The sequence below is a fragment of the Pseudoliparis swirei genome, chromosome 22 (assembly GCF_029220125.1).
Source record: "Pseudoliparis swirei isolate HS2019 ecotype Mariana Trench chromosome 22, NWPU_hadal_v1, whole genome shotgun sequence".
In the NCBI taxonomy this organism is placed as follows: Eukaryota; Metazoa; Chordata; class Actinopteri; order Perciformes; family Liparidae; genus Pseudoliparis; species Pseudoliparis swirei.
This window is the reverse complement of record NC_079409.1, coordinates 22,603,071-22,616,171: the sequence shown is the minus strand read 5'-3', so window position 1 is coordinate 22,616,171 and position 13,101 is coordinate 22,603,071. Positions and strand designations below refer to the sequence as shown.

The following is a 13,101-nucleotide window of genomic DNA, read 5'->3' as shown; positions in this document are numbered from 1 at the left end:
GGTCGTGACCTTTAGGAACCACCAGGGGTCCGACTGGCCTCCACCGTATTAAAAGAGTTCCCCGTCTCCCTACCTGGGTCGTCCTTCTCCTCCATGCCTGAGCTCATGGCTGCCAGCAGCTCCTTGGCGTATTTGTTCACCTGGTGGCAGAATGAAGCGACGGTGAGAAGGAGGTGGCGGCGTGACGCTCGTCCATCGGGAGGACGCACCTTCTCCGGGGAGCCCGTGGCGATGTTGCCCAGCCCGCGGACCGCCAGCATGCGGACGGTGCAGCAGGGGTCCGAGATCCTCTCCATCATGTTGTTCATCAGCACGTCGATCAGCATCAGCTCCGTCACCACGTGGTGGTTGAGGAGCTGGAGAGAGAGAGAGAGAGAGAGACGATAAAAGAGGACGAGATACCGTGACCTCGTGTGTTCACACGCCGCGTCCCTTAAATAAGGGTTTAACCTCCCGTGACCTTCACATGGTCTAACATCTTTTACCTCCAGGTCAGTTGCAGCTATTTAAACCTCCAGAAAATTACTCTAATTCCGATTAGTTCCCGTGTGTAAGTGTCCGGTTAGTAATGTGTGTGTGTGTGTGTTGATACCTAAATAGTCCTTAACCCTTGTGTTGCCTTCGGGTCAATTTGACCCGATTCAATGTTTAACCCTCCTGTTACCTTTATATTTACTAACATTTTACTCTTGAGGTCAATATGACCCCAGCTATTAAAATCTCCAGAAAATTATTAGAATTAATATTGTTTTCCAAGTTTAAGTGTGAGTGTTTGTTGACTCCCGAAAGAACACCGACATTAAACATTGAATTGGGTCAAATTGACCCGAAGGCGACAGGAGGGTTAAATAAAATAGTGTGTAGAAGGCCGCTGTGTAAACTTGTACATCTATCTGTGTTTGCTGCTTGTGTTACGGCCCAAAAGCTTTTTGAGGATTTTAAAATGTCATGTTATAGTTATAGTGACCTCAATATCATCCACAACAACCAACACCTATGAAATAAGTCCATAACATGTTGATATTTCAGCCTGGGGTCAAATCGACCCCAAAGAACACCGATGTGCACGAGTGTGTTCAGGACATTGAACAATGTAATTATGTTCATTTAATGTTTACCAGTTGTCGTCTTTAAATAAGGAAAAGTTGTGGAATATGAAACAAAAAACATGTCAATCATATATGTTGAGACTTTAAACATCGAATGGGATCGAATTGACCCCAAAGGCAACAGGAGGGTTAAAAAACAAGCTGATGATGCAATCCTTCACCTCAGAGAAGAAGGCGGTGACGGTGATCCTCTGGCACTCGTAGATGTTGTTCAGGGAGGGGCACAGAGACTCCACGATGGCGGGCAGCCGCGGACCAGCATGCTTTGCCATCGCCCTGCACACAAGACGACACACTCAAATACACAGGCTTCACGTGAAGAGGGGGTTCATGATTCAGAGAGAAAGCAGAGGAGGAGTCACATTTTTATCGTGGATAGGATGGATGATTTACTTTATTATATCATGTTCCGAATATATCCCTTTAAAGAATGGATTTAAATGTTTTAAAAGTGACTTATCACAACAATATTGATACACAGCTCAGCAGAAATATGTTTAACCAGCATATAGACGACCGTTCAAAAGTTAGGGGTCACTTAGAAATGTCCTTATTTTTTAAAGCACTGTTTTTTTCCAATGATGATAACATTAAATGAATCATAAATCCTCTCTCTACATGGTTAATGTGGTAGTGACTATTCTCTGGTGTGTAATGAAGTCTCTACAGAGGTGTGTAGAGGCCCATCTCCAGTGTTCTAGTGGTACATTGTGTTAGGGTTAGGGGTTAGAAGAAGACGAGCGGAGGGGTAGAAAACCCTTTTAACCCTTTTTATGTGAGCGCAGCTGAAAACAGTTATGCTGCTGAGAGAAGCTATTAAACTGGCCTTCCTTTGAGCCACAAGAAGAACGACATTAATATTTACAATAAAAATCATTATTTATAACCTCAACGTCTTGAATATATTTTATATTTATTTGATAAATATTAAGTGTGAGTTTTCATGGAAAACACCAAACTGTCAAACTTCTGCCCAGTGGTGTGTGCCGTGACCGTCTGGTTGACTGAGCGGTCCAGCCGAGTGTAGTACACGCACCTCGCCAGCAGTGTGACTCCAGTCGCGTGTGACGCCGCCTCCTTCATCGCGTCCCAGGCCTTGTCCTCGTCCAGCCTCTTCATCACCTCGTCCAGCTCGGCTCTCGCCAGCAGGATGCGGAGAGCGTCGGCCGCCACCCTGAAGCACAAACCACGACACCACGTTGTTCGCCGGGCGCGAAACTCACCGACGACGTGCCGCTCGTGCGGAAGCAAGAGGACGCCCACCCCGCCACGTGGACGGACGCCGTCTGTTTGGTGCCGCCGTCCCTCGGCGCCGACACCCCGACACTCGCTCCCAGTCTGACGGCGAGGCAGGAGAAGAGCTGAGGGAACATGCCGACCGCCGCCTCCTGGCTGTTGCCGTTTAACAACAGCTCTTTGAGACCACACGTCATCTGGAAACAACAACAACGACAACACGCGTGAGAATCATCCTCTCAGCTGACGATGCAGGATCAGTGCAGACGTCTAAAGGACTTAAAGCGGATTCCTACACTTCTCATCCATTGTGTGTGCAACCACACTCATTGTGTAGTGGTTGTGTAGCTGTCAACGTGTGGGTGACCCACTCCCACTAGGGTTGGGTACCGAACACCTATACGACGTTGATTGGAAGTCTTGCATTCATAAAAGTAGGCCAACAAATAATAAATTAGCCATTATAACCATGTTTAAGCTAGCCTGTAGCTCGCGCTAGCTACGAGCTACGAGCTACAGGCTAGTCTGATATCTGTGTGTTGTCGGTGCTCCATGAGAACGGCGTCTGCAGGGAATCTGGCCGAAGAGGTTTTTAATGTCGTTGTCAAACGTCATTTGTGAATTTTTTTTTTTTCAAGTATCGGTTCAGGCACCGCTTAGGAACCAGTATCATTTTTAAAATACCGGTTTAGCATCGGTATCGGAGAAAAAACAAACGATACCCATCCCTACTCCCAACTAAATCCCTAAATGCAGTCCAGTGCATTGTTGTGCTCTAGATATCCTACATTGTTCACTATTCTCACTGCTCTCTCTTGCATGATGCAGAATGGCTGTCGGGTGCTTTTGAAGGTGTTCCCCCACACTGCAACACAATATGTCGTGTATGGTAGAACGAGAGTGTAATATAGTGTCTGCAATGAGTTATAGTTACCTTCGCATTGAAAATGAGGAAGGTAATGTTTTGATCGCCGTGTATTTATTTATTTGTATGCGTGTTATTTGCATAACTCAAAAAGTATTAAACCGAATCGCATGAAATTTGGTGGGATGATTGGTTATTATTCGGGGACCATTTGATTAGATTTTGGGATCGATCGGGTCAAAGGTCATGAAAAGGTCACAATCTTCTTTTAACCATAGTCAATTTCTATCCACTTGGCATGCAACCAATGCCAAAATGTTCATAATTCAATGCCCAATCTTGTGATATGCGAAGGTAGGCGCTCCACCGAGTGCCCGTTCGAGTTCACTATGTGCCTTGTCTTACCTATAGTCCCCACAGTACGAGCTAACTTGATGTCCTGAGTGACACGTCTGAGTGTCTGACTTACAGCCAGCGGCTGGCAGGTGGCCACCTTCCTCGTCCCTCCCCTGATCATCGACTCCCTCTGGTCGACGTAGGGCGCCATGACGAGAAGCTTCTCGATCACCATCTCGAAGATCCGATTGGCCACGACGGGGTCGGCTCCCAGGGCCATCCACATCTCGCTGGTCCAGCTGGAGACACAGACGCTCCACATTCAAGCATCTTGATATCAACATAAACCTCACAACTGAAGGAAACGGTAAAGGTACCCGTCAAACGGAAGTGGCTGGTTCACTAGCGCCTTGATGACGGTCTCCAGGTGCTGAGAAGCCAGGATCAGCACCGTCTGCCCCACGGCCACCCTCACCTGCACACAGGTGACACAGCTGCTGCAGTGGAACTCGTCACAGGTGAAGCGGGTACAGCTCAAAGACGGTTAACAAGATCTAGTTACACAACGAGCAGATTACTCAAACCACCGTTAGCATAACAGAGAGGAGCTTCCGTTAGCATAACAGAGAGGAGCTGTTCATACCTGCTCCTCCGTGATGCTCTGCAGGCGCACATGCAGCGCCTCCAGGATCTCTGGGACCTGACACGCAGACAAGGGGTCGTATTACACAAGATTTATCAGCAGATGCAACAAAGAGCTGCTGCGTGAGAGTGTGTGTGTGTGTGTGTGTGTGTGTGTGTTACCAGCTCGTGCAGTCCTCCCCCTCTGTTCTTCAGCAGAGTGTTGAGGATGACGGACGAGGCTCTGCAGCAGTTTGCCTGGCTGTCGGCGAGACCCTCCAACAACATGAACACCAGCGTGGACAGCTGCTCCTGAGGCAGGCGCTTACTCATCACCTGACACACACGCACACACACACACACACACACACACACTTTTACTGTACGAGCTACAACTGTTCATACCAACTTCATATAAACATTAAAAAAGGGGGTCATGGATTGTATGACTATGTTAGATAACTTTCTTTGCATTTTATTATTGTTTATTCGAGAGTAGAAATATTCTACACAAGTACATTTTCTTATATTATAACACAAATCCATTTAATTTGAAACCTTCAAAATAAAGGCACAGGATATAAAGGCGATCGTGTGTCTTTCAAGCCGTCCGGGGCCGCATGAAATGACGTGGTGGGCCGCATTCGGCCCGCGGGCCTTGTGTTTGACGCCTGTGTCATTGAGTGTCATTGAGGGGACAATAATCCACCTGTGCAGGTAAACAAAGGGGTCAGATCATGTCGTCATTGTTTAAGACGTGCACCTTGGTGAGGTCGGAGCAGGTCCTGTAGAGAACCGAATGGTCCGGGTTCTCCAGCCGCTCTTTGAGGGGCAGCAGACTGTCCACACCGTCGTCCTTATAGTCCAGACAGAAACCTACACACACACACACACACACACACACACACACACACACAGAGACACACACACACACACACAGAGTCAAAACATTTACTTTCATTCAAACATTGAAATGTTTAGGTCAAAGCTGGACTATGCAGCTCAAGTGAGAAATGCACCAACAACTATGAAGTGATTGCAACCACCAAGCCGCTGCCTCCAGCGTGTCTCTGTGTGTCAGTGTCTTTGTCTCTGTGTGTCTCTGTCTGTCTCTGTGTCTCTGTGTGTCTCTATGTGTCTCTGTGTCTGTGTCTCTGTGTCTCTGTGTCTCTGTGTGTCTCACTCTGTGTCTCTCAGTGTGTCTCTGTGTCTCACTCTGTGTGTCTCTGTGTCTTTGTGTCTCTGTGTCTGTGTGTCTCTGTGTCCTTCTCCTACTGTGGGGGTGGGAAGGCGGTGGGGCCGGGCCCCCTTGTCCCGGCTTTTTCCGTCTCATGTTCCCCAGTCTCTGCACGGTGCGTCTGTCCCCCCCCCCCCCGCCTCCCTTTTTCCCCGACCAACCCGGCTGTTTTTAAAAAGGGAAAAATTGAGCACCCCAAAACGGTTTTTGAGGGCAGAGCACCCAAAACTAAAGGCCAAAGAGTGAGACATGAGCATCCTTTCAAACTAAAAGGCCTTTAAAGAGTGAGACATGAGCATCCTTTCAAACTAAAAGGCCTTTAAAGAGTGAGACATGAGCATCCTTTCAAACTAAAAGGCCTTTAAAGAGTGAGACATGAGCATCCTTTCAAACGAAAAGGCCTTTAAAGAGTGAGACATGAGCATCCTTTCAAACTAAAAGGCCTTTAAAGAGTGAAACATGAGCATCCTTTCAAACTAAAGGCCTTTAAAGAGTAAAACATGAGCATCCTTTCAAACTAAAAGGCCTTTAAAGAGTGAAACATGAGCATCCTTTCAAACGAAAAGGCCTTTAAAGAGTGAGACATGAGCATCCTTTCAAACTAAAAGGTCTTTAAAGAGTGAGACATGAGCATCCTTTCAAACGAAAAGGCCTTTAAAGAGTGAGACACTCTGTAAAATTCAAGCATGTCTTAAAGACATAAAAACATGGATGACCTGCAACTTCTTGATGTTAAACTCAGACAAAACCGAAGTAATTTTAATCGGCCCTGAGCACCTCAGAGATCAATTATCTGGTGATGTGGATTCTGTAGACGGCATTGCCCTGGCATCCAACACCACTGTAAAGAATCTTGGCGTTATCTTTGATCGGGACTTGTCCTTTAACTCCCACGTAAGCAAATCTCAAGGACTGCATTCTTTCATCTACGTAATATTTCAAAAATCAGGCACATCTTGTCTCAAAAGATGCAGAAAATTGGTTCACGCGTTACTTTCGAGACTGGATTACTGCAACTCCTTATTAGCAGGCTGCTCTAATAAATCTCTTAGGTCCTCCAGTTGATCCAGAATGCTGCAGCTCGTGTTCTCACTAAAACTAAGAAAAGAGATCACATCACTCCTGCACTAGCTGCTCTGCACTGGCTCCCAGTAAAATCAAGAATCACTTTTAAAATTCTTCTCTTAACCTACAAAGCCTTGATTGGTGATGCTCCATCATATCTTAATGAGCTTGGCGTGCCATATTGACTCACTAGAGTGCTACGCTCACTAAATGCGGGACTACTTGTAGTTCCTAGAGTCTTAAAAGTAGAATGGGAGCCAGAGCCTTTAGTTATCAAGCTCCTCTTTATGGAACCAGCTTCCAATTTCAGTCCGGAGGCAGACACAGTCCCCTCGTTTAAGAGTAGACTGAAGACTTTCCTCTTGACAGAGTTATAGTTAGGGCTGAATCAGGTTTGCCCTGGTCCAGCCCCTTGATATGCTGCTATAGGCTTATAGCTGCCGGGGACGTTTAGGATGCACTGAGTACCTATCTCCTCTTTTTCTCTCCTTAAGGATGAATTTCATCTCTCAATCACACGTTACTAACTCTGCTTTCTCCCGGAAGTCCTTTGACTTTACGTCTCATGGGTCATCGGACCCTATGAGACGGCATAGATCCCATCTGCCTGATGGATCGTCTGGGTCGTGGAATTCCTGCTCATGACTACGCCACTGTCCTGTTGAGACTCCGCCCACTCCTCCTCCCCACCGCCATCTGCCTGATGGATCGTGGAGGTCTCCATCGTGGAATATGCCTACTATGAACTATTCATACACTCTGTCATATTCATTGAATGTATTTTAACTCTAAATCTGTCCTTCTGTACACATTACATCTATTGCATCTGTCCATCCTGGAGAGGGATCCTCCTCTGTTGCTCTCCTGCAGGTTTCTTCCCTTTTTTTCCCCCCTGAAGGGTTATTTGGGAGTTTTTCCTGATCCGATGTGAGGTTTTGGGCCAGGGATGTCTATGTGTACAGATTGTAAAGTACTCCGAGACAAATTTGTAATTTGTGAAATTGGGCTATACAAATAAACTGAATTGAATTGAATTGAATGAGCATCCTTTCAAACTAAAGGCCTTTAAAGAGTGAGACATGATCATCCTTTCAAACTAAAGGCCTTTAAAGAGTGAAACATGAGCATCCTTTCAAACTAAAAGGCCTTTAAAGAGTGAAACATGAGCATCCTTTCAAACTAAAAGGCCTTTAAAGAGTGAGACATGAGCATCCTTTCAAACTAAAAGGCCTTTAAAGAGTGAGACATGATCATCCTTTCAAACTAAAGGCCTTTAAAGAGTGAAACATGAGCATCCTTTCAAACTAAAAGGCCTTTAAAGAGTGAAACATGAGCATCCTTTCAAACTAAAAGGCCTTTAAAGAGTGAGACATGAGCATCCTTTCAAACTAAAAGGCCTTTAAAGAGTGAGACATGAGCATCCTTTCAAACTAAAGGCCTTTAAAGAGTGAAACATGAGCATCCTTTCAAACTAAAGGCCTTTAAAGAGTGAAACATGAGCATCCTTTCAAACTAAAGGCCTTTAAAGAGTGAGACATGAGCATCCTTTCAAACTAAAAGGCCTTTAAAGAGTGAGACATGAGCATCCTTTCAAACTAAAAGGCCTTTAAAGAGTGAAACTTGAGCATCCTTTCAAACTAAAAGGCCTTTAAAGAGTGAAACATGAGCATCCTTTCAAACTAAAAGGCCTTTAAAGAGTGAGACATGAGCATCCTTTCAAACTAAAAGGCCTTTAAAGAGTGAAACATGAGCATCCTTTCAAACTAAAAGGCCTTTAAAGAGTGAGACATGAGCATCCTTTCAAACTAAAAGGCCTTTAAAGAGTGAGACATGAGCATCCTTTCAAACTAAAAGGCCTTTAAAGAGTGAGACATGAGCATCCTTTCAAACTAAAAGGCCTTTAAAGAGTGAGACATGAGCATCCTTTCAAACTAAAGGCCTTTAAAGAGTGAAACATGAGCATCCTGTCAAACTAAAGGCCTTTAAAGAGTGAAACATGAGCATCCTTTCAAACTAAAGGCCTTTAAAGAGTGAAACATGAGCATCCTTTCAAACTAAAGGCCTTTAAAGAGTGAAACATGAGCATCCTTTCAAACTAAAGGCCTTTAAAGAGTGAAACATGACCATCCTTTCAAACTAAAAGGCCTTTAAAGAGTGAGACATGAGCATCCTTTCAAACTAAAAGGCCTTTAAAGAGTGAGACATGAGCATCCTTTCAAACTAAAAGGCCTTTAAAGAGTGAGACATGAGCATCCTTTCAAACTAAAAGGCCTTTAAAGAGTGAGACATGAGCATCCTTTCAAACTAAAGGCCTTTAAAGAGTGAGACATGAGCATCCTTTCAAACTAAAGGCCTTTAAAGAGTGAAACATGAGCATCCTTTCAAACTAAAAGGCCTTTAAAGAGTGAAACATGAGCATCCTTTCAAACTAAAAGGCCTTTAAAGAGTGAAACATGAGCATCCTTTCAAACTAAAAGGCCTTTAAAGAGTGAGACATGATCATCCTTTCAAACTAAAAGGCCTTTAAAGAGTGAAACTTGAGCATCCTTTCAAACTAAAGGTATTTAAAGAGTGAGACATGAGCATCCTTTCAAACTAAAAGGCCTTTAAAGAGTGAAACATGAGCATCCTTTCAAACTAAAAGGCCTTTAAAGAGTGAGACATGAGCATCCTTTCAAACTAAAAGGCCTTTAAAGAGTGAGACATGAGCATCCTTTCAAACTAAAAGGCCTTTAAAGAGTGAGACATGAGCATCCTTTCAAACTAAAAGGCCTTTAAAGAGTGAGACATGAGCATCCTTTCAAACTAAAAGGCCTTTAAAGAGTGAGACATGAGCATCCTTTCAAACTAAAGGCCTTTAAAGAGTGAAACATGAGCATCCTGTCAAACTAAAGGTATTTAAAGAGTGAAACATGAGCATCCTTTCAAACTAAAAGGCCTTTAAAGAGTGAGACATGAGCATCCTTTCAAACTAAAGGCCTTTAAAGAGTAAAACATGAGCATCCTTTCAAACTAAAGGCCTTTAAAGAGTGAAACATGAGCATCCATATGACTCAACCAAGCAGGAAGCATCCCAATAGGTGTGACGCAACATGTTCACCACAACTCCTCCCCCCTCCAGTCACACGGGTCAGAACCGGCTTCAACGGAGCCCCGTGGCGCACGGCCATCAGAGGGTCCATTCCTCTCAAGGACATGCATGAAAGAGGCGTGGCCTCTCGCCGGAGACGAGTACCGAGCGGGACGAGATCACACACCACAGTCCAACTGGAACACGTTGGTGACAATGAGCCCTCTTCCTCTTTATAAACAAGCGGCTCCCCTTCGCCTTCCTCCTGTAAAGCGCCGTGCTCCTTCCCTCACCTTGGTGTTGAAGTGTTTACTGATGCAGCGCAGGACGTCCTGGTCCATGCGGGTCAGAATCTTCTCCGGAGGCGCGTTGAAGGCCACTTGACCGTAACACAAGATCAGCGTGCTCTTGACCTTCTCGACCTCCACGTCGTTACGCTCCTGAGGAGAGGAAGGCTTTAAACACAGAGAGCGGGGCTCGCCAACCTTTTTGACTTAGAGAGACTTCAAAGGTGCAAAATAATGCAAAGGGCAACTTGTTTGATGTAAACTTCCCGAAAAACTACTTTGCATAAATCACCTTTTAATAATGAGCCGCCACTCGACGTCCACGTGGTTTGATGAAGCCTGGAGCTTTTATAACGATACGGTCTGTTGATTGTTCTGACCAACATTAAGAACATGAAAACACGTTCAGTCATAAACATTTTAAGAACAACAGAGCGGTGCTATTGTTTTTAAAGCCCTGGATGTCCTGTTAGAGGCAGAATTCCAGGGTCATCGTGATATTTTATGCTCATTTGGACTTTATCACTGAGATAAAGATGAACTAGTTCAGTGTAAATATTCCATTCAATGGAAAAAGTTAACAACTACTGACATTCTGTAACTACCTGGACCTACAGGTCACTCTGTGCATCATTTACTGTGAGCTCAAGTCATTGGCTGTGACCCTGGCTCTCTTTGAGAGAGACTGCAGCATGAGAAAGCCAGCGCAGCAGCCTCCCCCAGGTCCTAGTGCCCGGAGACTATGGCCGTTTTATGATAGAACATGCCTTGCAGGCGACTCGCGTGGTCCCTGCGGGCGACCACCGCGTTGGCTACCTCTGCTCCATAGTAAACATTCAAGTCCCAGGTACCTTGAGCAGGTTGAAGATGCTCGGCGACTTCTTGAAGGCGTCCGACTTGCCGAACTCCTCCAGCTTGGCCAGCGTGGCCTCGAGGTGGCTGTTGGCACACAGCCCGACGGCCAGCGCCACGCCCTGATGGAGCCAGGAGACGGACCGGTTAGAGCCGCCACCGGGGGACACAACCGATCATCGAGAGACCGTCTCCGTTTACGGTCACGTGGCGTGTGGCGGTACCTCTCTCTCGACGGCGTCGCTGTGCCGCGCCGCGAGGAGGATTTCCTGCAGCTGCTTCTTCACCAGCTCCTTGTTGCAACACCGCTGCAGAGTCGTTCCTATACATCGATACAGGAAACTCTAGAGAGAGGAACATGCTTATTATCCACTATCTGCACTCCAGCGTATTGAGGGCCGTGTTCCTCGTCAAGGGTTCTCAACCTACTGGTTGGCTCCCCTCATTGGGCCCCGAGAGCCTCTTAGGGGCCGATCACACCGGGCCGCTTCGGAAACGCCTCGGCAAAAACCTGCGGAGCGGCCTGCGGGTGCAACCGGCGCTAAAATGTTAAAGTTGAGGATATTTTAACTTTTATGCGCACCTAAAATACACGCCGCGCGGTATTTGAACGGCGCCGTACCGTAGGAAAACAATGGGTTCGCTAGCGACGCGTTTTTGAGAGTCACGTCTGGTGTGATCGGCCGCTTAGGGTCTCATGACCAGTTAGCAGAAAGTTACGTCTGAAGATTTGTCAAATGTTTTTTACATAACGCGCGTAAACGTATCTACCCCGCCCACCCCCCCTTTGGCACCAATAGACAGTAATGAGGAGGCACGGCTCTGCTTGAGGAGGTCATGTGACCCAACGGACGACGACCACTTAAACGCCGTCAGCTCGTTGAGGCTCTGGATTAGGCCGCGGGGGAAACCCGACAAAGACGACACTGTCCGTCCATTAAAGTCACGGGACCGTCGGTGGTGACGGAGCAGGTCGCTCCCGATTGGTTGAAGCACTTACTTTCTCCTCTAAGGCGTTGTTGTACGTGGAGAGGTATCTTGTTGCCTCGGCTGACAACTGGCACGCCCACTTGTCATCATCGACAGTCGTCAGGGTGTCGGATAAGAGCTGGGGGCGATTTCATCTCGTTAACACATCAACACCAACAATTAAATCAATGAATGGGAATTATCAAATACGAGCTCAAAATAAGCAAACGTCCACTACCCCACATTTAGGTTTTATTCAAATGTAAAACAGGGGCACATTGTGTTGGAATGCGATAACATTCCCAAAAACCGTAAACAAACACACCTTCAGCAACTTTTCATCCCACTGCTTCTTATCCAGGCTCTCAGTCGTTGACCCTGGAAACAACAACAACAACAACAGTCAGACGTCTACACTCTAAAAAGGAGGAAAACTACCGTGAATAAGGAATGAAGGGAACATGAAGTAGTCCAGACTCAAGTTGACAGCGGATCAGAGCATCCTCTACACCAGGGGTGTCAAACTCATGTTCACCGTGGGCCAAATCAGCATCATGGCCGCCCTCTTAAAGGGCCGGAAACACTTTTTAAACTCCTCGAACATATTGTTAGATAACTCTTTGCATTTGGTTATTGTTTATTTGCGTGTAGAAAGGAAATGTCTCTAACATTACAACATAAATCCATTTAATCTTAAACCTTCAAAATAAAAGCACGGGATATTTTTCTTCAATTTCTTTAAGAAAAGGTGATCACGTGTCTTTAAAGCCACCAGGGGCCACATAAAGCCGGATTCGGCCCGCGGGCCTTGTGTTTGACACCTGTGCTCTACAGCTATTACTTTACTGTTCACGATATTTCCATACCCTCTAGCACGGACAGCAGAGGAGGGATCTCCTTCTCCCACAGCGCCTCCGTTTTGGGGTGGATGTTGACGCTCAGGATTTGAAGGAGCGAGAGGGACGGAGCTCCATGACCTCTGCAGCTGAACGGGAACGCGGCATTCAACTGGGACACAGAGGGGCATGAACCAATGTACACAAGCCAGGGATGTGAACTACCAACGCTTCTCACTTCTAAGCTAGTAAACTGCACCTCTTTCGTAACTCCTTCCATGAATCATCCGTGTTGAGGAAACAGTAAGAGGAGCTCTAAAAGTCAATATCATAAGTATAAAGTAACAGATTGTGCCTGAAGCATAAAAAAAAAGGAAAATCAGACTCGACAGGATTTATTTCTTTGGCACGACAAATAATTTATTTAAACCAGACGCCGAAATCCATCAAAAACGATCCGTTCCTCCAGCTGGTCGTTTAACTGGATGTTCAGTGAGCTTTGTTTTAAACTCTTAAAAGAACGCGAGTTTAAGAATGTTGGTAAAGACTTGGATTTACTCACCAGCAGTCGGACCAAGAGTAATTGAGGGGAGGGCAGATTGACTGGAGGAGATATAA

The 13,101-nt window shown here is 45.9% G+C and overlaps 1 protein-coding gene across 1 annotated transcript in view; it reads right to left on the bottom strand.

Annotated features, from left to right (window-relative positions):
- Positions 1–13,101, bottom strand: part of mroh1 (maestro heat-like repeat family member 1) — a 31,307-nt gene that overhangs the window by 4,099 nt on the left and 14,107 nt on the right. The window contains exons 15-31 of the mRNA XM_056444797.1: positions 13,046–13,086; positions 12,514–12,655; positions 11,973–12,025; positions 11,679–11,786; positions 10,903–11,022; positions 10,678–10,800; positions 9,781–9,979; positions 4,931–5,043; positions 4,351–4,503; positions 4,190–4,246; positions 3,924–4,021; positions 3,680–3,845; positions 2,337–2,542; positions 2,146–2,283; positions 1,271–1,385; positions 210–356; positions 74–140 (exon numbers count right to left, since the gene is read on the bottom strand). Of these exons, the coding sequence (XP_056300772.1) occupies positions 74–140; positions 210–356; positions 1,271–1,385; positions 2,146–2,283; positions 2,337–2,542; positions 3,680–3,845; positions 3,924–4,021; positions 4,190–4,246; positions 4,351–4,503; positions 4,931–5,043; positions 9,781–9,979; positions 10,678–10,800; positions 10,903–11,022; positions 11,679–11,786; positions 11,973–12,025; positions 12,514–12,655; positions 13,046–13,086 (2,046 nt within the window). The remainder of the gene's footprint in view (positions 1–73; positions 141–209; positions 357–1,270; positions 1,386–2,145; positions 2,284–2,336; positions 2,543–3,679; positions 3,846–3,923; positions 4,022–4,189; positions 4,247–4,350; positions 4,504–4,930; positions 5,044–9,780; positions 9,980–10,677; positions 10,801–10,902; positions 11,023–11,678; positions 11,787–11,972; positions 12,026–12,513; positions 12,656–13,045; positions 13,087–13,101) is intronic.